Source organism: Narcine bancroftii, chromosome 1 (assembly GCF_036971445.1).
Source record: "Narcine bancroftii isolate sNarBan1 chromosome 1, sNarBan1.hap1, whole genome shotgun sequence".
NCBI classification, from domain to species: Eukaryota; Metazoa; Chordata; class Chondrichthyes; order Torpediniformes; family Narcinidae; genus Narcine; species Narcine bancroftii.
In genome coordinates this window covers 157,429,151-157,456,340 of record NC_091469.1, presented here as the reverse complement: position 1 = coordinate 157,456,340, position 27,190 = coordinate 157,429,151, and the positions used below count along the sequence as shown (strand labels likewise).

General features: G+C 40.5%; 1 protein-coding gene across 2 annotated transcripts in view; it reads left to right on the top strand.

The window, feature by feature from the left end:
• The window catches only part of LOC138765294 (uncharacterized), a 93,182-nt gene that overhangs the window by 58,176 nt on the left and 7,816 nt on the right, over nucleotides 1-27,190 (top strand). For both annotated transcript variants that reach the window (XM_069942345.1, XM_069942340.1), the window contains 2 exons: nucleotides 2,635-2,706; nucleotides 4,474-4,728. In XM_069942345.1, the coding sequence (XP_069798446.1) occupies nucleotides 2,635-2,706; nucleotides 4,474-4,728 (327 nt within the window). The remainder of the gene's footprint in view (nucleotides 1-2,634; nucleotides 2,707-4,473; nucleotides 4,729-27,190) is intronic.

Below are 27,190 nucleotides of genomic sequence, written 5' to 3'. Positions count from 1 at the left end.
TCCTGGTCTGGATGGCTTTATGGTGGAATTTTTTAAATCATTTACTAATTTACTTGCCCTTCAACTATCTAAAGTATTTGAAAATTCCATTTTTTCTAGGACCTTACTGCCAACTTTTAAAAAAGCGTCAATTTCATTGATTCCTAAAAAGAATAAAGATCTGGCTGAATGTACTTCCTCTAGGCCAATTTCTTTGCTGAATGTAGATTTTAAGGTTCTCGCTAAGATTTTGGCTGGTTGATTGGAAAATATCCTTCCCTCTGTTATATCTAAAGATCAGACTGGATTTATTCAAATTTTAACATCCATAGATCATTGAATATTACTTATTCCCCTTTGGTTTTAATTCCTGAATGTGTAATTTCTCTAGATGCTGAAAAGGCTTTTGACAGAGTGGAGTGGAACTATTTATTTGAAACATTAAGGAGATTTAATTTTGGTAAGGGCTTTATATCATGGATTAAATTGATTTATAGTACTCCCTTACCTATGGTGGTTACTAATAATAACACATCCTCCTGTTTAGGGGAACTAGACAGGGATGTCTCTTTAGACCCTTGCTATTTGATCTAGTTTTAGAACCTAAAACCCTTAGAGCAGTGATTCTCAACCTTTTTATTTCCACTTACATACCACTTTAAGTAATCCGTCTGCCATCAGTGCTCTGTGATTAGTAAGGGATTGCTTTAGGTGGTATATGAGTGGGAAGGGACGGTTGAGAATCACTGCTCTAGACCCAATTGTTACTGAAATATTTTGCTTGAGAAAAATTGTCATTGGCCCACTTCCTTTGGAAACCGTCCACATAATGTTAGGGACGATTAAAAAAGAGGTTTCCAAACTTTTTCTTCTCATCCACATGCCACCTTAAGCAATCCCACCAAGGCAGAGGGATCACTTAAAGTGGGATGTGAGTGGAAAGAAAAAGGTTGAGGACCACTGGGTTAGCCTCAACTCTTTGATGACCACAACTTGTTAATCTCCAGCTGTATGAGAAGGTCATCCATTTTATTTATTTTCCTGCATGAATTTAAATACAAAACCTTTAGCCCAGTACTTGTTTTTTTTTAAAACTCTGTTTTTGTGGCATTGCAGCTCTTCCCATGGCTTCAATTTTTCCCCATCTGCCTGTGCTCAGGAGCCAATCGCTGCATCCTCCACCTCTTGGTTCCCACCCCTTACTTCCCCGTTAATCTAGTTTTAAAACCATTTCCCACCCCCCATCCCCCCAAACAGCATGAGCAAACCTCCCTGCCAGGATATTAGCTCCCCTCAAGTTCATGTGCAACCTGTCCCACTTGTACAGGCCACCCTTTCCCCAGAAAAAAGTTCTATTGATTCAAAGATTTTGAAACCCTGCCCCCTGCACCATCACATCCACCGCTCATTTGTCTGCGCTATCTTCCCATTCTGATCCTCCCTAGTTCATGGCACCAGGAGTAATTTAGATGTTGCAACACTAAGAAACCTCTGGTTAGACCAAGCATGGAGGGTTGTCTTCAGTTCTGTTCAGGAAAGATGTAGATGCTCTAGAGACGATGCAGAGGAGATTTACCAGGATGTTGCCTGGATTGGAGAACATGTCATGTGAAGCAAAGGCTAGGGCTTTTCTCTCCGGAGCAACTGAGGATGAGAGGATAGATAATAGAGGTATATGAAGGGCATAGATAGGATGGACAGCTACCACCTTTTTCCTGTGATGACAACAGCAAATACCAGAACACATCCGTTTAAAGTGAGTGGAGGAAAGTTTTGGGGACATGTCAAAGAGCGGCAGGTGTCTGGAATGCATTGCCAGGTGGTAGAGGCTGGTACAACAGGGACATTTTGAAAGACTCTTAGACAGAAAATGGAGGGCTCTGGGCGTGAGGTAGGGAAGGGTGAGGTGGTTGTGGAGTAGGTTTACAAAGGTTGGCACAGCATCATGAGCAGGAATGATCTCTGTTCTCTGAAAATATCTTTGTGCACAAGTCAAGATAAACTGACATGCAGGTGAAGACAAATATTACGTAGAACTTTAATGCAAGACATTATGACTGCAACAGTTAAGATTTCTTGCTCTAAATCAGTGGTTTTCAAATTGTGCCCCAAACTCACATTCCACTTTATGTAATCCCTATGACATCGGTGCTCGGTGATTAGTAAGTGATTGCTTAAGGTGGGATGTGAGTGGGAAGAAAAAAGGTTGAAAACCACTGCTCTGAATGTATAGGGCTTTGGTAGCTTTGTTACTTAGATCTTTTTGGATTTTAGACATACAGCATTGTAACAGGCCATTTCAGCCCATGAGTCTGTGCCACCCAATTTACACCCAATTAACCTACATCCCGGTACATTTTTGAATAGTGACTGGAAACCGAAGCCCCAGGGGAAAACCCACGCAGACACAGGGAGAGCATACAAAGTCCTTACAGACAGCATGGGATTTGAACCCTGGTCCTGATCCACCCCTCAGTGTTCAACTCCCTGGAAATACAGACAGCATGGGATTCAAACCCTGGTCCTGATCCACCCCTCAGTGTTCATCTCCCTGGAAATACAGACAGCATGGGATTCGAACCCTGGTCCTGATCCACTCCTCAGTGTTCATCTCCCTGGAAATACTTTCTTACCTTTGTGGTTTTTATTTGACAGATTCCCATAAGGGTCAAAGCTCTGTTGATCCCAATGTGGCAAATGATCTGAAATCAGAAGGAGCGGAGCCAGGTAATGGGGCAATCTTCCAAAACACCTCATTCACATTGAGAATGTTCTTTGAAAAGCAAGGCTGCGATTAGACTTGAATCTTATAACGAGTTTTTCCAGTATCATCCAAGCCTTGCCAAAGATGGTCTCTCTGAGCTTGGCTGATTCAGTTGTGTGGGTAAGATGGAAGACTAACATCCAAAAGACTTGCCTAACATTTGCCTTGGTTCTAGACTCCTCAGTCATGGAAAATATCCTTCATGTTACTAAATTGTCAAACCCAATAAGAGTATTTTGTACATTTCAATTGGGCACCTCTCATTCTTCCTTATGAAAATTTTTAAAAAATTAGAGATAGAGCATGGTAACAGACCCTTCTGGCCCATGAGTCTGTGCCATCCAAGTTCACCTGTAACAGAGTATTTAGAGGTGGTTTGGGAGGAATTGTTAGAGCAGCTTTCTCACTCACACATTTCAAAACGGAATATTTGCAGAACTTTTGCAGAATGCTTTTTGCAGGAGGCAACAAAGCATGGACAGCAGGTTGCCTGGGAGAGCATGTGATCTTTGCAGGCAGAGGAGAACAATTTTGCTCTCAGGGAGGGAAGGTGTGAAACACAGAGAGAGAGGAGACTGAAATCAGTTCCAGAAGGACAAAGCTGGCAAACTTTGGTCAAAGGTGAAGGCTGGTGGTGTGAAAGGTGACCTGAAAGAAAGAGGATCATCTGGAGAACTCTGAAGGGGCCAAGTTTTGTCAGCAAGACTGATTGAGAAGCAATCAGTTGTGGATGTCCTGGAAAAGGAATCTCTCTCTGAAAACCAGGAAGAAACCTCCTGAGTGGTAACCATTTGCCTGTTAAGCACCAAAGCCTGGTGAACTTAGTTAATGCTAACTTCTGTGCACAGAACAAGAATTGCCTGCAACTAGTGAGATTGGACTGTGATCCAAAGAACTTTTCTAATCTTAAATTGACATTACACACACCTGCGCTTAGTGTTAGAGAGGGGATTGAGTAGTTAGGTAGATTAGTTAAGTAGGTTAAGTAATAAGTTAAAGTTTAATTCTGTTTTCTTGTTCAAATATAATTAAAAACTACTTTTGTTTAAGAAACCCTGTGTTGTGGTGAATATCTATTACTGCTGGTTTTTGGGGTCCTCTAGACTCTGTAACATACCCAATTGACCTACAGCCCCAGTACTTTTTGAACGGTGGGAGGAAACCGGAGCACCCAGTGGAAACCCACGCAGTCACGGGGAGAACATACAAACTTAGGGTGACATGGATAGCATAGCTGCTAGCGCAATGCAGTTACAGCGCCAGCCATCAGGACCAGGGTTCAAATCCCAAGCTTGGTGGGGGGGGGGGTCCTCCAACACAGAATGTACAAACTTCTTGCAGACAGCGTTGGATTTGAACCTGGGTAACTGGCGCTGTAATAGCATCACGTTAATCGCTACGCTAACCACCCCTTAGATCTCACTGAAAAGGTGGAAAAGGTCTCTATTTAATACCTCATCCGCAATCCTCAGATGAAAGTGCGGCTCCCCAACAGTGCTACACCTGGAATGTCAGCCTGAATTATTCTTCCCAACCCTGGAGCTGGGAATAGAGCAGCGACATCATCTCCCATGATCCTGGCCAAAGGCCACATTGGAAAGCTCCCTATTTTGTGATAATTGATCCAGGATTCCCTCATATTCCCATTGACAGTTTCAGTCCTGGGAGAGAGTCGTGTCGGAGCTGTGATTTTCCTGCCATGTTTTCTGACATTTCTGTGTCTTTGACAGTTTTACAGGGGTTAGAAAAAGAAGTTATTATTTACTCCACTATTAAGACAACAGCGGAAAATATAAACCAGGCAGCTCCAACACCAGGAACAATGGACAGCCATGATGATGTGTGCATGGCCATTATAGATCGTTATGCACAGAACAGTGTCGAGAATGGAGAGATTCAGGCTGGAAATTCCAGCCTTCATGATCCAGCAGCTGGATGCATGGCCACCAATGCCAAAGAGGTTAAAACAGGGGATGTTTCTGAAGGTAAGTGTGATGATTTTTTTATTACAATAAGGAAACGGGTTCTTTTAAAACAACTATTCTTCATTAACTAAAGCACACAGCACTAAGACCTCATGCTAACTTGAATTACCAAGATGCTACAAACTAATCTCTGACTCCTCCTAGTGTTAACACCCTATCACTATATCCCCTTTCCTTGACATATTTAATTTAGCAACATGACACACTAATACAGTATTCTGTCAATTTTAAGTTCAATACAAAAGATATAAAAATCATATAAAAATTACAGTATGGAATCAGGCCAACTCGGCCCCTCTAGTCCGCACTGATTTAAGTGAACTCCTCTAGTTCCACCTACCTGCTCTCTGTCCATAACCCTCCAACCTCATCACATCCAACCTCCACTTAAATGACAAAATTGACCTTACTGCAACCACCTCTTCCAGAAGGTCATTCCATTCAGCCACCACTCTCTGAGTGAAGAAGCTTCATCTTATGTTACTTTTAAAGTTTTGCCCCCTAATCTTTAACTTATGACCCCTTGTTCCAATCTCCCCTACCCTCAAGGGGAAGAGCCTATTCACATCTACTCTATCTATCCCCCTTATAATTTTATATACCTCTATCAAATCCCCCCTCAATCTTCTATATTCCAATGAATAAAGACCCAATCTACCCAATCTTTCTCCGTTTTCTATATACTGCAATATAGGCACATTTTAGTAAATCTTCTCTGCACCCTCTCCACCTTATTGATATCCTTCCTATAATTTGGAGACCAGAATTGCACAGAATATTCCAAACTTGGCCTGACCAATACCTTGAACTGTCTCAACATCACCTCCCAGCTCCTATATTCTATGCTATGATTTATAAAGAACAGCATATCAAAAGCCTTCTTCACCACCCTATCTATATGTGAATCCACTTTCAAGGAACGATGAACCGTTACTCCAATACTCTGTTCCTCTGCATTCCTCAATCCCCTCCCCTTCACTGCATGTGTCCTGTTTTGGTTATTCCTCCCAAAATGAAGCATTTCACACTTATCCTCATTAAACCCCATCTGCCACCTTTCAGCCCACTCTTCTCAGCAGTCCAAATCCTTCTGCAGTCCATGAAAACCTTCCTCACTATCCACAAAAAGAGCAACACAAGCTTTTAAGTGCACATTTCTTTTTCTTTTAGAGATTCAGTCTGCCAGGAGCTTCAATAACGTGTGTGGATCTTCTTAACACAGTTGCTTGTGTCGGCTCCGCTGCTCCACTACTGTCCAGCACTGGTGGTGTTTCCTCTGTTTCTGTGCAGGCTGGATCCTCTGCATTTGTCTGTTCCCACAGTATCTCTTGCATTTTCAGCAGGCTCTTTTGATTCCTCCTCTGTATTTGACCATCTTCTGTCTGACTGTGTAGGATCTTGGATTGACTTCCTCAGAACAGTGGCCTTTTTGTCCCAAGTATTGGAATCTCTGAGTCTCACTGTGTCATGTTGTGCCAGTGGCCTTTTTGTCCCAAGTATTGGAATCTCTGAGTCTCACTGTGTCATGTCGTGCCAGTGGCCTTAAACTTCTTGCTGACTGGCCATAGTTTGCTTTTTGTCTTCATTGCAAATGCTTTTGTTTCCGGTCCACATTTTTGACATCTCCATTCTTTTTTGGGTCTGCAGAGTAGGGAAGTGTGGTGTGTAGTCTCTGTCCCATCAGAAGCTCAGTGGGTGACATGTCATGTTAAAATGGCAAAGCCTGTAACTCAGTAGAGCGAGATACGGATCTGCGTCACTGTCTAGTGCTTTCTTGAGCAACTGTTTGATGATGTGAACTCCTTTCTCTGCTTTACCATTTGACTGTGGATGCAGAGGACTTGAAGTCATGTTGAAAGTTATCCTTCTTCCAAGTTCTGGAATTCTCCACAACTATAGCATGGTCCATTGTCACTGTTGACAACTTGAGGAATTCCATGTCTTGCAAAAATCGATTTCTTACATTTGATCACTCAAGCAGCAGACATGTTGGGAAGCAGCACAATCTCTGGATAGGTTTTTTTTTCTATTACATTTTTTATTTTTCACACCATAAACCACATTGACCATGATACATACATTTTCCTTTTCAAATATATACAGTGCCATTTTCTCCCCCTCCCTCCTCCCATCCCACCCTCCCTACCTCCCCCCCCCATCCATTTAAAGTACAAAATCTAAGATACTTTAAACAAGTCAAACAATGTTGTCATTCAATAAAAATAAACAAGAAATTCTACTGAGTCAATTCTTTTCATTTCCTTCTCCTTTCGTTAATTTAGGTAGTGAATGTCCCCGGTAGGTTTTCTCTATTGTGTTTCATGTAAGGCTCCCATATTTGTTCAAATATTTCAATATTATTTCTTAAACTATATGTTATTTTTTCTAATGGAATACATTTATTCATTTCTATATACCATTGTTGTATTTTCAAATTATCTTCCAATTTCCAGGTTGACATAATACATTTTTTTGCTACGGCTAGAGCTATCTTAACAAATCTTTTTTGTGCACCATCCAAATCGAGTCCAAATTCTTTGTTTTTTATGTTACTTAGGAGGAAGATCTCTGGATTTTTTGGTATATTGTTTTCTGTAATTTTATTTAATATTTGGTTTAGATCTTCCCAAAATTTTTCTACTTTCTCACACGTCCAGATTGCATGAATTGTTGTTCCCATTTCTTTTTTACAACGAAAACATCTGTCAGATACTGTTGGGTCCCATTTATTTAACTTTTGAGGTGTAATGTATAGCCTGTGTATCCAGTTATATTGTATCATACGTAACCACATATTTATTGTATTTCTCATCGTTCCAGAACATAACTTCTCCCATGTTTCCTTTTTTATCTTTATATTTAAATCTTGTTCCCATTTTTGTTCAGTTTTACCATTTGTTTCCTCATTCTCCTTTTCTTGCAGTTTAATATACATATTTGTTATAAATCTTTTGATTGTCATTGTATCTGTAATCACATATTCAAAGTTACTTCCCTCTGGTAACCTCAGACTGCTTCCTAATTTGTCCTTCAAGTAGGATCTCAGTTGGTAATATGCCAGCACTGTATCTTGAGTTATATTGTATTTATCTTTCATTTGTTCAAAGGATAATAATCTATTTCCTGAAAAACAATTTTCTATTCTTTTGATCCCTTTTTTCTCCCATTCTAACATAACATAACAATTACAGTACGGAAACAGGCCATTAGGCCCTTCTAGTCCGCACCGAACCAAACACCTCTTTCTAGTCCCACCTCCCTGCACAATGCCCATAACCCTCCATCTTCTTCTCATCCATATACCTGTCCAACCTTTTCTTAAATAATACAATTGTCTCCGCCGCCACTATTTCTCCCGGAAGATCATTCCACACGGCTACCACTCTCTGAGTAAAGAAGTTCCCCCTCATGTTACCTCTAAACCTCTGCCCCTTAATTCTTAACTCATGTCCTCTTGTTTTAATCTTTCCTCCTCTTAACGGAAATAGTCTATCCACATCCACTCTGTCTATCCCTTTCATAATCTTAAATACTTCTATCAAATCCCCTCTCAACCTTCTACGCTCCAAAGAATAAAGACCTAATCTGTCCAATCTCTCCCTATACTCTAGATGCTTAAACCCAGGTAACATTCTGGTAAACCTTCTCTGCACTCTCTCCACTCTGTTTATATCCTTCCTATAATTAGGCGACCAGAACTGCACACAGAACTCCAAATTAGGCCGCACCAACGTCTTATACAATCTCAACATCACCTCCCAACTCCTATATTCCATGTAATGATTGATAAAGGCCAGCATACTAAAAGCCTTCTTCACCACCCTATTCAAATGAGTTTCTACCTTCAGGGAACAATGTACCGTTACTCCTAAATCTTTCTGGTCTTCTGTATTCATCAATGCTCTCCCATTTACCACGTATGTCCTATTCTGATTCTTCTTACCAAAATGAAGCACCTCACACTTATCAGCATTAAATTCCATCTGCCATTTTTCAGCCCACTTTTCTAAGCAGCCCAAATCCCTCTGCAATCCTTGAAAACCTTCTTCATTATCCACTATTCCACCTATCTTAGTATCGTCTGCATATTTACTAATCCAATTCACCACCCCATCATCTAGATCATTAATGTATATAACGAACAACTATGGGCCCAATACAGATCCTTGAGGCACACCACTGGTCACCGGCCTCCAACCTGACAGATAATTATCCACTACCACTCTCTGGCCTCTCCCTTTCAGCCAATGTTGAATCCATTTGACTATCTCAAAATTTATACCTAAAGACTGCACCTTCCTAACTAACCTTCCATGTGGTACCTTATCGAAGGCCTTACTGAAGTCCATATAGACAACATCCACTGCGCTACCCTCATCCACATTCCTAGTCACCTCTTCAAAAAATTCAATCAGATTGGTCAAACATGACCTTCCTCCCACAAATCCATGTTGAGTGCTCCTGATCAGACCCTGTCTATCCAGATGTTTATAAGTACTATCTCTAAGAATTTTCTCCATTAAGTTACCTACCACAGACGTCAAACTTACAGGCCGATAGTTGCCAGGCTTCCTCCTTGAACCCTTTTTAAATAACGGAACCACATGCGCAATGCGCCAATCCTCCGGCACTATCCCCATATCTAATGACATTTGGAAAATTACCGCCAGAGCCTCTGCTATTTCCTCCTTCACCTCTCTCAATGTCCTGGGGAAGATCCTGTCTGGTCCCGGAGACTTATCCACCTTTATATTCTTCAAAAGCCTTAAAACTACACCTTTTGTAATCTCTATATTCCCCATATTTAACCAATTTGCTTTTTTTATCTCACATCTGCCAATATTCTTCTCCTTAGTGAATACCAAAGAAAAGAAACTGTTCAATATCTCCCCCATTTCTCTAGGCTCCACACACAGTTTTCCGCTCTGATTTTCTAAGGGACCAATTTTGTCTCTAGCTTTCCTCTTACCATTAACATATTTGTAGAACTCTTTTGGATTAGTTTTCACCCTGCTTGCCATAGTTTTCTCGTACCTTCTTTTAGCTTTCCTAATTCCTCTCTTAAGATTCCTCTTACATTCAATGTATCTTTCAAACATCTCCTTAACTCCATGCTTCTTATATCTAATGTACGCCTCCCTTTCTCTTCGAACCAAGTTTCCAATATTCCTTTAAAACCACGGCTCTCTCAAACCTTTTGCCCCTCCTTTTAACCTAACAGGAACATAAGGCTTTTGCACTCTCAAAATCTGATCTTTAAAAGACTTCCATCTCTCTAAAGGAAAGGTTATCTATTGTAAAAGGGAGTAACTTATTTTGCATCAATATTAGTTTTGGTAATTGGTAATTTGTTTTATTCCTTTCTACATGAATCTTTTTCCAAATATTGAGTAGATGATGTAATACTGGAGAACTCCTACGTTGTACCAATTTTTCATCCCATTTATATAATATGTGTTCAGGTATCTTTTCCCCTATTTTATCTAATTCTAATCTAGTCCAATTTGGCTTTTCCCTTGTTTGATAAAAATCTGATAGGTATCGTAATTGTGCGGCTCTATAATAATTTTTAAAATTTGGCAGTTGTAAGCCTCCTTGTTTATACCATCCTGTTAATTTATCTAGTGCTATCCTCGGTTTCCCCCCCTTTCCATAAAAATTTCCTTATTATTTTCTTTAACTCCTTGAAGAATTTCTCTGTCAAGTGTATTGGCAATGCCTGAAATAGTTTATCCTTCCTATTAGTGTTAATGGTAAATCTTTCCAATGCTCTAAATCGTCCTGTAATTTTTTCATTAGTGGATAATAATTGAGATTTTTATTTATTTGTATACCTAGGTATCTTATTGCTTGCATTTGCCATCTGAATGGTGATTCCTTCTTAAATTTTGAGAAATCCGCATTATTCATTGGCATTGCTTCATTTTTATTTACGTTAATCTTGTAACCCAACACTTCTCCATATTCCTTCAATTTCTTATATAATTCTTTTATTGATAGTTCTGGTTCTGTTAAGTATACTATAACATCATCCGCAAATAAACTGATTTTATATTCCTTGTCTTTTATTTTTATCCCTTTTATATTATTTTCTGTTCTTATCAATTCTGCTAGTGGTTCTATAGCTAACGCGAACAATAAGGGTGATAATGGGCATCCCTGCCGTGTTGACCTGCTTAAGTTAAATTGCTTTGATATATATCCATTTACTGTCACTTTCGCCAATGGCCCCTTATATAATGCTTTAATCCAATTAATATACTTCTCTGGTAAACTGAATTTTTGTAATACTTTGAATAAATAATTCCATTCTACTCTGTCAAAGGCCTTCTCTGCGTCTAAAGAAACTGCTACTGTTGGCGCTTTACTCCCTTCTACTGCATGAATTAAGTTAATAAATTTACAAATATTGTCTGTTGTGCGTCTTTTTTTAATAAATCCAGTTTGGTCTAGATTTACCATTTTAGGTACATACTCTGCTAATCTGTTTGCTAATAGTTTAGCTATTATCTTATAATCTGTGTTAAGTAATGATATTGGTCTATATGACGCTGGTGCGAGTGGATCTTTCCCTTGCTTTAGTATTACTGTAATTATTGCTGTTTTACATAAATCTGGTAAGCTTTGTGTTTTATCAATCTGGTTGATTACTTCCAGGAGGGGATGAATTAATAAATCTTTAAATGTTTTATAGAATTCTATTGGGAATCCATCCTCTCCTGGTGTTTTATTATTTGGTAATTTTTTTTATTATCTCTTGTATTTCTACTATTTCAAATGGTTCTGTTAATTTATTTTGTTCCTCTATTTGTAATTTTGGTAGTTCAATTTTAGTTAAAAATTCATCTATTTTCCCTTCTTTCCCTTCGTTTTCAGTTTGGTATAATTGTTCGTAGAATTCTCTGAAGTTTTCATTAATCTCCTTTGGATTATATGTGATTTGTTTGTCTTTTTTCCTTGATGCCAATACCATTTTCTTAGCTTGTTCTGTCTTAAGCTGCCATGCTAGAATTTTGTCCGTTTTTTCTCCTAGTTCATAATATTTCTGTTTTGTCTTCATTATATTCTTCTCCACCTTATATGTTTGTAGTGTTTCATATTTTATTTTTTTATCTGCCAATTCTCTTCTTTTAGTTGTATCTTCCTTCATTGCTAATTCTTTTTCTATATTTACTATTTCCCTTTCCAACTGCTCTGTTTCCTGATTATAGTCCTTCTTCATCTTGGTTACATAACTTATTATTTGCCCTCTAATGAACGCTTTCATTGCATCCCATAATATAAACTTATCTTTCACTGATTCCGTATTTATTTCAAAATACATTTTAATTTGTCTTTCAATGAATTCTCTAAAATCCTGCCTTTTAAGTAGTATGGAGTTTAATCTCCATCTATACATTCTTGGAGGGATGTCCTCTAACTCTATTGTTAAAATCAAGGGTGAATGGTCCGATAATATTCTAGCTTTATATTCTGTTTTTCTTACTCTATCTTGCACACGAGCTGATAACAAAAATAGGTCTATTCTTGAGAATGTTTTATGTCTAGCCGAGTAATATGAATATTCCTTTTCATTTGGGTGTTGTTTCCTCCATATATCCAAAAGTTTCATTTCTTTCATCGATTTAATTAAAAATTTGGTTATTTTGTTCTTTCTGTTAATTTTTTTCCCAGTTTTGTCCATATTTGAATCCAAATTCAGGTTGAAATCCCCTCCTATTAATATGTTCCCTTGCGTATCTGCTATCTTCAAAAAAATATCTTGCATAAACTTTTGATCTTCTTCGTTAGGTGAATATACATTGAGTAGATTCCAAAACTCTGAATATATCTGACATTTTATCATTACATATCTCCCTGCTGGATCTATTATTTCCTCTTTTATTTTAATTGGCACATTTTTACTAATTAATATAGCTACTCCTCTAGCTTTTGAATTATATGAAGCTGCTGTTACATGTCCTACCCAAACCCTCTTTAATTTCTTGTGCTCCAATTCAGTTAAATGTGTTTCTTGCACAAATGCTATATCAATTTTTTCTTTTTTCAGTAAATTTAGCAGTTTCTTCCTTTTAATTTGGTTATGTATTCTATTAATATTTAAAGTCATATAGTTCAACGTAGCCATTTCATACTTTGTTTATCTTTCCTTTCCGTTTCTCCATCATCACCTTTCCTTCTTATCCATTTCTGCTTTCTTGTTTTGAACACTTTATAAGACAACATTTCTAAAACACCAAACATTTTCCTTATTCTCCTAATTAAAACTTCTTTAACCCCATTCTCCCCTCCCCCTCCTGAGTTGCCCTTTATCCCTTGTCGGGCAACCACATCTCCCCTCTCCATTTGGATTTGCGAATTCACTCGCAAATGTCAACTGATTTTGCAGTGACCATAACTCCTCCCCACCCAGCCCCCCCCAGAATAGATTTCAATTTTCATATGTAACAAAGGTCACTCTTTTAATTCCCTCCTTATTCCCTCTATTCCCTTTCCCTCCCTTATTAATTCTTGTCTATACTCTATATATTTTCCTCTAAATACGGATACATTCATGTATACACACTATATATATACACACATACATATAGTTCATGGTCATTTTTACTCTCATTACATGTCTTCATCTCTCTGCTTGTTTTGTAGTTGTTCTGCAAATTTTCGTGCTTCCTCTGGATCCGAGAATAGTCTGTTTTGTTGCCCTGGAATAACTATTTTAAGTACCGCTGGGTACTTTAACATAAATTTATATTCTTTTATCCATAAGATCATTTTTGCTATATTGAACTCCTTCCTCTTCTTCAGGAGTTCAAAACTTATGTCTGGATAGAAAAATTTTTTTTGACCTTTATATTCCAGTGCCTTTTTGTCTTCTCTTACTTTCTTCATTGCTTTCTCCAATATATTTTCTCTTGTTGTATATCTTAAGAATTTTACTAAAATGGATCTTGGTTTTTGCTGCGGTTGTGGTTTTGGGGCTAAAGTTCTATGTGCCCTCTCTATTTCCATTTCTTCCTGTAATTCTGGTCTTCCTAGGACCCTGGGGATCCAATCTTTTATAAATTCTCTCATATTCTTGCCTTCTTCATCTGCCTTAAGGCCCACTATCTTTATATTATTTCTTCTATTATAGTTTTCTATTATATCTATCTTCTGAGCTAACAGCTCTTGTGTCTCTTTAACTTTTTTATTAGATTCTTCTAATTTCTCTTTTAAGTCCTCTACTTCCATTTCTACGATTATTTCTCATTCTTCAATATTTTCAACTCTTTTTGCCAATTCTGACATGGCCATTTCCATTTTATTCATTTTTTCTTCTGCATTCTTAATTCTTCTTTTTATCTCATTAAATTCTTGTAATTGCCATTCTTTCACTGATTCCATATATTCTTTAAAAAAAGATACATCCATTGTCTTGCCTTTCTCTTCTTCTTCCATTTCTTTCTGTTCTTCTTCTTCTTCTTCCTCTGGGTTGACCATCTGTTGTTTCCTTGTTTTCTTTTGACCCTCTTCTTTCTTGTTGTCGTTATTGTCTGTGTTCTGCACCTGCTGCTGTGCTGCAGGTGTCTCTCTCAGCTGTGGAGATCGACTCCGCAGCTGTTCCCCCCTCCCGTCAGTGTGTTTTTTTTCATGCGCGGTTGCGCACTTTTACTCGGCTCCGCGAGCCATTTTTGTAGTCCCGAGCCCGGGACTTCCACTGACCTGCGGGAGCGAACTTCTCTCTCCGCGGCGGGCCTCTTCGGACAGGTAAGGCCTTCACCTTCTTCTTCCGACATTCTTTCTTCCTCTTTTCTTCCCGTTGTTTTCGACTTTTCTCTCTTCGCTGCCATTTTCTTCTCACCTTTATTTTTACTTTATTATAAATTTCAATCTTGAACCATTGTGCTTTGTGTGTTTTTTTTAAACTTTTCGGGAGAGGGCTGGAATTCCCTGACCGGCCACTACTCCCTCACGTGACTCCTCCTCTCTGGATAGTTCGATAGATAGTGAATAACCAACAAGTCATTTTTTCCACCCATGTGGAACAGATCAGTCCCAACTTTCTGCCTTGGTTCTGCTGGTAGGTAATGGGTTCCTTTGCCTGCTTTGTGTGATGTTTCAATCAGATTGAAACCATCCTGCCAAGGTCAGCATTTATCCTTGGCCAATAAACAGCAGTTCTGGCCCTCCTCTTGCATTTTTCGTGCACCCTTTTCAACATCTCTTGTCACAGTGATTGGGGAATGATAATTCTGCTCCGTCTGAGTAGAAGCTCATTGACAATACTCAGCTCAGCTCTGATGACATTCACCTTCAGGCCATCCTGCATTTAGATTCTTGATGACCTTCTGTAGAACTGTAAAAACACAAAATGCTGGAGAAACTCAGCAGGTTAAACAGGGTCCTTTATGTAGCAAAGGTAAAGATACAGAACCAACGTTTGGGACTTGACATCAAGGTATGAAAGAGTGTTGGCAGGCATCCTGTTACAAGCTCAGAGTACTCAAAGAACCAGCAACCACAGAAATACACCAAGACAATGGTTACGAAACAAAAATACTTTTAATTCTCTTCATACATAAAGTCAATATTTAACTTGTTTGTATTAAGTTAATTCTAAGCACACATGTATATAATGTGCATATGTTCAGGAAAGTTCTTTGCTTCACTGTCCAATCATTCACTTTTCTCTTCTCATACTTCACTGGTATCAGGTAATTTTCATACTGTGCACAGAATTTAACATTTATAGTCTTCACCAGGCACTGGTGCTTTAACTTAAATTGTTACTGCTCAGGAAGATCTTTGTGGTTTCAGTGAGAGATATTCATTGTTCATTGGACACACACAAACTGATTTCCTTCAATCAGCCACTTCAGTGTCTTGCCAAAGAAACTTGCCCCCTCATGAGTTTTTCCAAAAGATAACCTCTTCTTCCAGGTTCCAGGGATTGGAGTTGGGTCCTTTGTTGTTCGTCATTTATATTAATGATTTGGATGTCAGGGTGGTAAATTGGGTGAGCAAATATGTGGATGATGCAAAAATAGGGGGAGTTGTGGACAGTGAAGAGGGTTTTTATGGACTGCAGAAGGAAAAGTGGGCTGAAAGGTGGCCGATGGAGTTTAATGTAGATAAGTGTGAGGTGCTTCATTTTGGGAGGAATAACCAAAATATGACGTATGCAGTGAAGGGGAGGGGATTGAGAAATGCTGAGGAACAGAGGGATCTTGGAATAACGGTTCAGCATTCCTCGAATGTGGATTCCCAAGAAGGGTTTTGGTATCCTGGCCTTTATAAATCATAGCATAGAATATAGGAGCTGGGAGGTGCTGTTGAGACTGTTTAAGGCATTGGTGAGGCCAAGTTTGGAGTATTGTGTGCAATTCTGGTCTCCAAATTATAGGAAGGATATAAATAAGTTAGAGAGGGTGCAAAGAAGGTTTACGAAAATGTTGCCCGGGTTGCAGTATTTTGAATACGGAGAAATATTGAGTAGACTGGGACTTTATTCAATGGAGTGTAGAAGGTTGAGAGGGGATTTGATGGAGGTGTTTAAAATTATGAAGGGAATAGATAGAATAGATGCGAATCTACTGAGGGCAGATTGGCACAAGGGGTCATAAGTTAAGGATTGGGGGGAAAAATGTTAGGAGTAATATAAGAGGATGCTTCCTCACTCAGAGAGTGGTGGCTGGGTGGAAGGATCTACCGGAGGAGGTAGTTGCGGCAGGATTAATTCTGTCATTTAAGAGGAGGTTAGATGAGTACCTGGTTGATAGGGGGTTGGAGGGTCATGGGAATGGGTAGGTGGAACTAATGGAGTTTCATGTAAATTGGTGCGGACTAGATATGACCTGTTTTCCGTACTGTAAATTGTTGTAATGGTTTTCTGGTTATATATGGTTACCACAAAGAGTTCTTCTTTTCCCCCTATTTCCGGAGAAATACATTAACCAGCCCCATCCTCTTATAATTGACTACAAGGGATAAGAATGGGCTGAATTCAGAACTCAAAACCCATCTTCAAATGGGACCTTTACCAAGTCTCCCAATTTTTCAGCCTTCACCACGAACCGACTACAGTAAAACTCTCTCTCTCTCTCTATTTGCAAAACCACATGACCCCTCTTAGAATAGCAACCTTCCAGCTGGCACCAGTTTAGCAATAAATGATTAATCAGTTTCTGAGCCTGGACATCTGTTCCTTTAAAGACAATGGTCTATTTCACTTCTACCACATCAGACCCATTAACAACTACTTGTGAAGTCTTCATAGGCACTCATCATGGTTTCTGTAAAGACACTGGCAAACATGAAGTCTATGCTTAGGCATAACTTTTACATTTCAAATGAGATGTCTTTTGTGAAATGTTATTGAGATGTCTGTGAAGTGTACCCAAACTAATACCTAAACACCCACAACCTAACCTTACACCTTAAGATATATGTTATTCCATAATTGTATTAACTTATTCCGTAATAATTTGAACAAAAAGGTTAGGGGGTGGGGTGGAAATGGCAAAGGCAGGAGATGATAGGTGGAGAAGGGAGGGAGGGGAGAGTAGCAATCAGGGGGGAGGAGGGATGGCTGGGAGGGTGGAGGGGAAAGCAAGGGGAGGATTGGAAAGGGGAAGGGAAATAAAAGAAAAGCAAGTTTAGCAGGATGCAGAGAAGTCACTGTTAATGTCATCTGGCTGGAGGGTGCCCAGATGGAAAATAAGGTGTTGTTCTTCCATTCTGCGGGTGGTCAGGGTGGGGTAGTACACAAGGCCACGGACAGACATATGAGTGTGGGATAGTGATTCAGAAATGAAATTGTTGGCTACTGGGAGGTCTCTGCTGTGGCAGACGTAGTAGAGGTGCTGAGCAAGTGATTGCCCAATCTGTGACGTGTCTCCCTGATGTAGAGAAGGCCACAGTTATGTATTTTTACTTTTGCTACATAAAGGACATTGTTTGACCTGCTGAGTTTCTGCAACATTTTGTGTTTTTACTTCAACCACAGTGTCTACAGATTTTTGAGTTTTAATTCTGTAGAACTGTGCCCTTTTCTGTTTCAGCTGAGATCTGCTTGGATTTTATGGCAGATTCGGGAAGAGATTCAGTGATCAGGTTCATGTGGAGATTCACATCCGTCTCTGTGGAACTCTCAATGTGTGCTTCACTCTGCATCATTTCCCTGGATAACGCATCAGCTAACACAATAAGTTTCCCCGGTGTGTACACCAATTCAGTCATAACTCTGTAGCTTCATCATCAATCTTTGGATTTGTAGCGACATTTCACTGAGATTTCTCTTGATTATTTCTGCCATGAATGTTGGTTGACCATACACATAACTGTGGAATTTATCGAGTCCATAGATCAGACCAAGACTCTCTTTCTCGATCTGTGCATATCGACATCCAAATGTTGTCATCGTCCTTGATGCATCTGCTACTGGCCTCCAATCTTCTCCCACAGCCTGGAGTATGGCACCTATTCCATCTTTTGAAGCATTCGTGGATATTTTTGTCCTTCTGGATGCATCAAAGAAAGTCAAAAGTACTAGTTCTGTAGTTAGAGTGGCCTTCAGTTGTCCCCATTCTTCGTCGCAGTTGTCTGTCCACTTGAATTCACATTTGTCCTGTATCATCTTCCTTAGGTACATTGCTTTGGAAGAGGGGTTTGGTATGAATTTACCAATGTGTGGTAATACACCAATTCCCAGCACTCCCAATATGTCTTTTTTGTCAGTGGGTCTGGGCATCTCTAAAATGGCTTTCACCTTGCTCTTGTCAGGCTCCACACCTGCTTCTGACAGTTTATCTCCCAGAAAGGTGATTTCCTTCACACCAAACTGACACTTTTCTCTGTTTAACTTTAATCCATACATCTGGATGCGTTGTAGCACTTTGATGAACCTCTTGTTGTGTTGTTATGTCCATTCCCAGAGGATCTTGTCATCCATGTACACGTACCCCATTTATGCCTTCTATTATATAACCATATAACGATTACAGCACAGAAACAGGACATCTCGGCCCTTCTAGTCTGCACCGAACCAAGTCCTCTCCTCTACTTCCACCTACCTGCACCGTGCCCATAACCCTCCATTCCCCTCCCATCCTAACCTCTTTTTCCTTAAATGACAAAATGGACCCTTCCCCTTCCCCTTCCCCCATTATTTCTCCCGGAAGCTCATTCCACTCAGCCACCACTCTCTGAGTGAAGAAGTTTCCCATTATGTTACTTCTAAACTTTTACCCCTTAACTCTTAACTCATGACCTCTTGTTTCAATCTCTCCTACCTTCAAGGGAAAAAGCCAATCCACATCAACTCTATCTATTTCCCTCATAATCTTAAATACCTCTATCAAATCCCCTCTCAACCTTCTACAGTCCAAATAATAAAGACCTAATCTTCTCAATCTTTCTTTATAATCTAGATTCTGAAACCCAGGTAACATTTACACAAATCTTCTCTGCACTCTCTCTACCTTGTTGATATCCTTCCTATAATTCGGTGACCAGACTGCACACAGTATCTAAATTTGGCCTCACCAATGCCTTGAACAGTCTTAACATTACCTCCCAACTCCTGTATTCTATGCATTGATTTATAAAGGTCAACATACCAAAACCCTTCTTCACATGAGATTCTACCTTCAGGGAACGATGAACCGTTATTCCTAGATCTTTCTGCTCCACTGCATTCCTCAATGCCCTCCCATTCCTTGAATGTTTACGGGACGGTTATCTAGACCAATATGTCGAGGAACCAACTCGGGAGCAGGCCATTTTAGACTGGGTATTATGCAATGATAAGGGGCTAATCAGCAATCTTGTTGTACAAGGCCCTTTGGGTAGGAGCGATCACAAAATGATCGAATTCTCACTCGACATGGAGAGTGATGAAATTAAAACCGAGACTAAGGTCCTGAATTTAAATAAAGGGAATTATGATGGTATGAGATGGGAGTTGAGTAAGATGGATTGGGTGATGTTTATGGGGGAGTTGACTGTGGATAGACAATGGAAAGCATTCACAGATCTAATGGAAAAATTGCAGAAATCGTTTATACCAGTTTGGCATAAAAATAAACGAAAAAAGGTGACTCAACCGTGGATAACAAGGGAAATTAGAGACAGCATTAGGTCCAAAGAGAGAGCATATCAATTGGCCAAAAAAAGTACCACAACCGAAGACTGGGAACAGTTCAAGATGTAGCAAAGGAGGACAAAGGGATTAATCAAGAGAGCAAAAATAAATTACGAAAGTAAGCTTGCGGCAAATATAAAAACCGACTGCAAAAGCTTTTATAAATATGTCAAGAGGAAAAGATTGGTGAAATCCAGAGTAGGTCCCTTGCAGTCGGAATCAGGGGAATATATAATGGGGAATAAGGAAATGGCAGACCAATTAAATTCTTACTTTAGTTCAGTTTTTACAAGAGAGGATACAAATAACCTCCCAAGGATGTTGGGAAACATAGAGACTAATGGAAGGGAGGAACTGAAAGAAATCAGTATCTCTAAGGACATGGTCTTGGGGAAATTGATGGGATTGAAGGCAGATAAATCCCAAGGGCCTGATAATCTACATCCTAGGGTACTCAAGGAAGTGGCCATTCAGATAGCAGATGCTTTAAGAATTATTTTCCAGAACTGGATAGACTCAGGATCATTACCCATGGATTGGAGGGTAGCTAATGTTACCCCATTATTTAAAAAGGGGGTAGAGAAAAAGCGGGGAATTATCGGCCGGTGAGCCTTACATCAGTAGTGGGCAAAATGATGGAATCCATTATTAAGGATGTAATAGCAGAGCATATGACGAGCAGAGAAGGGATCGAATGGAGTCAACATGGATTTACAAAAGGTAAATTGTGCTTGACAAATCTATTGGAATTCTTTGAGATGGTGACAGGTAAAATAGATGGGGGAGAGCCAGTGGATGTGGTGTATCTGGACTTCCAAAAGGCCTTCGATAAGGTCCGCATAAACGACTGGCTTCCAAAATCAAGGCTCATGGGATTGGGGGCAAAGTATTGATGTGGATTGAGAACTGGCTGGCAGGTAGAAGACAGAGAGTTGGGATAAACGGCTCGTTTTCTGAGTGGCAGGCGGTGACCAGTGGGGTGCCACAGGGATCTGTACTGGGACCCCAGCTGTTCACAATTTACATTAATGATCTGGATGAGGGGATTGGATGGAATATCTCCAAATTTGCAGACGACACTTAACTGGGAGGGGTTGTGTGCACGGAAGAGGGGGTCAGGAAGCTCCAGTGTGATTTGGATAAATTGGGGGTCTGGGGAGATACATGGCAAATGCACTACAATGTGGATCAATGTGAGGTTATCCACTTTGGTAATACAATCCGGAGGACAGATTACTATTTGAATGGCAATGGATTAAGAGATGGGGAAGTGCAGAGAGACCTAGGGGTACTTGTACACCAGTCTCTGAAGGCGAGCATGCAGGTACAGCAGGTGGTTAAAAAGGCAAATGGTAGGTTGGCCTTCATATCAAGAGGGTTTGAGTATAGGAACAAGGATACCTTACTGCAGCTGTACAGGGCCTTGGTGAGACCCCACCTGGAGTATTGTGTGCAGTTTTGGTCACCTTATCTAAGGAAGGATGTTCTTGCAATGGAGGGAGTGCAGAGGCGATTCACCAGGCTGATACCTGGAATGGCAGAAATGACTTAGGAGGAAAGATTGCACAATTTGGGATTGTACTCGCTGGAGTTTAGAAGATTGAGAGGGGATCTCATAGAGACATATAAAATTCTGGCAGGACTGGACAGAATGGATGCGGAAGGGATGTCTCCAATGTTAGGGGAGTCCAAAACCCGGGGCCATGGTTCGAGGGTAATAGGCAAACCATTTAGAACCGAGATGAGGAGGAATTTCTTTACCCAGAGGGTAAATCTGTGGAATTCATTGCCACAGAGAACAGTAGAGGCAGGTTCATTTAATATATTTAAGAGGAATTAGATATATTTCTTCAGTATAAGGGAATTAGGGGTTATGGAGAGAAGGCGGGAGGAATGTGGCTGGAGGAATGGTGCAGAGTGCAGGTATTCAGGTTCATTGACCATTGGGATCTCTTCTGGGGAAGACAAGGCCTCTACAGGAGGGATGGTTTACACCTGAATGCAATGGGGGCCAATATACTGGCAGTTAGGTTTAAAAATGCTGTCAGATTTGATTTAAACTAATTTGGCATGGGGAAGGGAACAGGACTGATAGGGAAGCAGATAGGAGAGTGAATATAGGGGCGTTTCCGTTATACAATAAGGAAAAATGGAACTAAAAAGAATAGGAGAGTAGGGGCAAGTGCATCGAGAACAAAGGTGGAGGGAGAAAGGAGATATGGTATCAAGGTATTGTGTATGAATGCACGGAGTGTAAGGAATAAAATGGATGAGCTTGAGGCACAAATGGCAATGGGAGGTTATGATATTGTCGGAGTAACGGAGTCATGGCTGCGGGAAGGGCAAGATTGGGAAATAAATGTTCCAGGGTACACGTCCTATAGAAAAGACAGAAAGTTAGGAAGAGGAGGTGGGGTAGCTCTGTTGGTAAGAAATGAAATTCAGGCGTTTGAAAGGAAAGACATTGAAACAGGTGGGGTAGAGACTGTTTGGATAGAATTAAGAAATTGTAAAGGCATGAGGACCATAATGGGGGTCATTTACAGGCCTCCGAAAAGTAGCTTAGATATCAGTAGAAGTATAAATCAGGAATTAAGAGTGGCATGTCAAAGTGGTAGCAATACAGTAGTTATGGGGGACTTTAACATGAAGGTGGACTGGGATAATCAGACGGGGGCAGGAGCAGAAGAGACTGAGTTTATTGAATGTCTACGAGATACTTTCTTGGAGCAGCTGGTGGAGGAACCTACCAGGGGGAAGTCGATTCTCGACTTGGTGCTGTGCAGTGATGCAGAGTTAATAAGTGACCTCGATGTAGGGGAACCATGGTATGGTTACTTTTGAGCTGCAATTAGAAAGGGAAAAAGAAAGGAAGTTGGAAGCATCTGTGCTGCAGTTAAATAAAGGGGATTATGCAGCTATGAGGGAGGAGCTAGCCAAAATAAAATGGAAAGATACTCTAGCTGGGAGGACAACTGGGGAAAAATGGCAGGTATTTTTGGACATTTTTCACAGGTTTCAGGACAAATTTATTCCAAAGTGGAGGAAAGGCTCGAGGAGATGCAAATGGCAGTCGTGGCTAACTAATGAAATCAAGTGTAATATCAAATCCAAAGGGAGTAAGTATAAGATAGCAAAGTGGAGTGGGAAGTTAGAGGATTGGGAAACCTTCAAAGAACATCAGAGGGTAACTAAGAAAGTCATAAGAGAGGGGAAAATGAAGTACGAGAGGAAATTAGCAAATAATATAATGGAGGATAGCAAAAGCTTTTTTAAATATGTGAAGAGGAAGAAATTGGTTCAGTCTAAAATTGGTCCATTATGAATGGAAAAGGGTGAAATTATTACCGGAAACAAGGAGATGGCTGAAGAATTTAACAAATACTTTGCAACTGTCTTCACCAAGGAGGATATAGGTTATGGTCAGTTAGGGGGTAGTGGTCATGCGGTATCAAGAGACTTGGGGAACTTTCCTGGGGAAGTAGGGGATCTAATGGATATCCAGATCTAGAAGCAGGAGGTTGTGAGTAAATTGTTGGGACTGAGGGCTGATAAAACCCCAGGGCCTGATGGGCTGCATCCCAGGGTGCTTAAAGAAGTTGCTATGGAAATTGTGGAGGCACTGGTCGACATTTTCCAAAGTCCATAGATTCGGGGGAGGTCCCTGAGGATTGGAGAGTGGCTGATGTGGTGCCGATTTTTAAGAAGGGAGGGAGGGAGAAAACGGGAAATTATAGACCGGTCAGCCTGACGTCGGTGGTGGGGAAGATATTGGAGTCCATCATAAAAGGAGTAATAGCAGAACACTTAGGCAGAAATAATAGTATAAGGGCTAGTCAGCATGGATTCCTTAAGGGTAAGTCATGCTTGACTAACCTTCTGGAATTTTTTGAGGATGTGACAAAGAGGGTGGACTCGGGAGAGCCAGTGGATGTGGTGTATTTGGACTTCCAGAAGGCCTTTGATAAGGTACCGCACGGGAGACTAGTGGGCAAGATCAGGGAGCATGGTATTGGAGGTAAGGTGCTGACATGGATAGGAAATTGGTTAAGAAATAGGAAACAAAGGGTTGGGGTAAGCGGGTCTTTTTCAGGATGGCAGAATGTGACGAGTGGAGTGCCGCAGGGATCGGTATTGGGTCCTCAGTTGTTTGTAATTTATGTAAATGATTTGGATGAGGGGATTATTAATAACTTGAGCAAATTTGCAGATGACACGAAACTGGGTGGCGGTGTGGGGTGTGAGGAGGATGTCAGGAAAATGCAGAGGGACTTGGACAGGTTGGGGGAGTGGGCTGCTGAATGGAAGATGACGTTCAATGTAAGCAAATGTGAGGTTATCCATTTTGGGGGCAATAATAGGAAAGCTGAGTATTATTTAAATGGAGACAAGCTAGAGAGTGGGGAGGAGCAAATTGAACTGGGAGTACTTGTTTACCGGTCACTGAAGACTAGCATGCAGGTTCAGAAAGCTGTGAAGAAGGCAAATGGCATGTTGGCTTTCATAAAGAGGGGATTGGAGTGTAGGAACAGAGACGCCCTTCTGCAGTTGTACAGGGCCCTGGTGAGACCCCACCTGGAGTATTGCGTCCAGTTCTGGTCTCCAATTTTGAGGAAGGACATACTAGCTATAGAGGGTGTGCAGCGCAGATTTACAAGGTTAGTTCCAGGGATGGCGGGGTTGACATATGCTGAAAGGCTAGAAAAACTGGACTTGTATCTGATGGAGTTTAGAAGGATGAGGGGGGACATGATTGAGGTATACAAAATCATCAGGGGGATAGACAGGATGAAGTCGGAATACTTGTTCCCAATGATGGGGGAGACGAGGACTAGAGGGCATAGTTTAAGAATACAGGGTAGGCCCTTTACGACGGAGATGAGAAAACATTTTTTGACCCAGAGAAGTGTGAATCTGTGGAATGCTCTGCCACAGAGGGTGGTAGAGGCAGATTCGCTGATTATGTTCAAAAGAGAGTTAGATAAGACTCTAGTGGGCAAAGGAGTTAAGGGTTATGGGGATAAGGCTGGAAAGGGGTACTGATGGTAGTGATCAGCCATGATCTGGAAAATGGCGGTGCTGGCTCGAAGGGCCGAAGGGCCTACTCCAGCTCCTATTGTCTATTGTCTATTGTCTATTGTCAGCCATGATCTCACTGAATGGTGGAGCAGGCTCGAAGGGCCGAATGACCTACTCCTGCTCCTATCTTCTATGTTTATGTTTCTATGTTTATTTACTACGTACACCCTGTTTTGATTATTTCTTCCAAAATGGAGCACTTCACACTTCTCAGTATTAAACTCCATCTGCCATCTTTCAGCCCACTCTCCTAAGCAGTCCAAACTCTTCTACAAACTTTAAAAATATCCACAATTCCACCTATTGTAATACCATCTGCCTATTTACTAATCCAGTTTACCGCCCCATCATCCAGATCATTGATGTATAAGACAAACAACAAAGGTCCCAATCCAGATCAGCTTGTCACCAGCTTCCAGCCAGACAAACAGTTATCCACTCTAACTCTATGGCATCTCCCTTCCAGCCACTGGTGAATCCATATGACTATCTCAAAATTAATACCTAACGACTGAACCTTCCTGAATAACCTTCCATGCGGAACCTTATCGAAGACCTTACTGGTCCATATAGACAACATCCACTGCTCTACCCTCATCAACATTCCTAGTCATCTCTTCAAAAATTCAACAAGATTGATCAAACGTGACTTTCCACGCACAAATCCATGTTGAATATTCCTGATCTGACCTCTTCTCTCCAGATACTTACATATACACACAGTCTCTAAGACCACTTTCCATCAATTTACCTACCACAAAGATAAAAACTTGCAGAACGATAATTGCTAGGCTTGCTCCTCGAACCCTTTTTAAACAATGGAACCATACGTGCAATACCCCAACCGTCTGGCACGATACCCGTCTCTAATGACATTTGAAAAACCACTGTCAGAGCCTCCGCTATTTCCTCACAAACTTCTCTCAAGGTCCTGGGGAAAATCCCATCGGGACCTGGAGACTTATCCACATTTATCTGCTTCAAAGCTCCAGTACTTCCTCTTTTTTAATTTCTAGAGTCTCCATAATTACCCTCTTTGATTCCTTTACCCTGCACGATTCAATATCTTTCTCCTTAGTGAATACTGAAGAAAAGAAATTGTTCAAGATCTACCCCCATCTCTTTTGGCTCCACACACAGTTGTCCACTGTGATTCTCTTGGGGACTGATTTTATCCCTCTCTCCCCTTTTGCTATTAACATATTTGTAGAAACCCTTTGGATTTATTTTCACCCTGCTTGCTATAGCTTTTAGCTTTTCTAATTTCTTTCTTAAGGTTCTTTTTACATTTAATGTATTCTCCAAACATCTCCTTTATTCCTTGTTTCTTACATTTATTGTAAGTCTCCCTCTATTTTCGAACCAAATTTCCTATATCTTTTGAAAGCCATGGATCTCTCAAACTTTTGACTTTGCCTTTGAACCTAACAGGAACATAAAGATTTTGTACCCTGAAAATCTTTCCTTTAAAGGACCTCCATTTCTCTACTACATGCTGCCCATAAGACAAATTGTCCCAATCCACTCCTTGTAAATTTTTGCATTCCTCAAATCTAGATTTTCCCCACTCGAAAACCTCAACCCTAGGCCCTGATCTATCCCTTTCCATAATTAGATTGAAGCGAATGGCACCATGATCACTGGACCCAAAGTACTCCCAACACCTACCTCCATCATCTGACCTATCACATTCCGCAACAGTAGATCCAACACTGCCACCACATTTTACAAACTCCAATCCACCCAACCCTATCACAGAATCGGTTTCCCAATCTATATTTGGAAATCACAACCCTGTGCTTATTACAAATATCTGCTGTCTCTCTATAGATTTGCTCCTCTAGTCCTCATTCTCCATTAGGTGGTCTATAATACATCCCTTGGCAAAAACAAATGTGTTGAAAACCTCTAGAGCTTGAGACCCCACCACGGTAACAAGTAGTAGAATCTTCTGTGTATCAGGTTTGCTCTCGATTCCAATGGCCTGCAGGTAAAGCCTGAATATTTGTTTAAATAGCTTCCACTTGATGTCGACATTTCCAGTCCAATTTACGGCATCAGGAGCCTTTACACTTTCCATGTCTCTACTGCTATTGACTGATACTCACTCTTCACACTGTGGTGTTTTCTTTCAGCCTGGTCCAGCTTCTGCCACTCCTAGTAACATGTGATGTTTCTTTGTTTCTTTTATTTCAATAAAGAAACTTGGGTTTTTTTTTAAACAACTATTCCTTCTTAACTAAAGCACACAGGACTAAGACC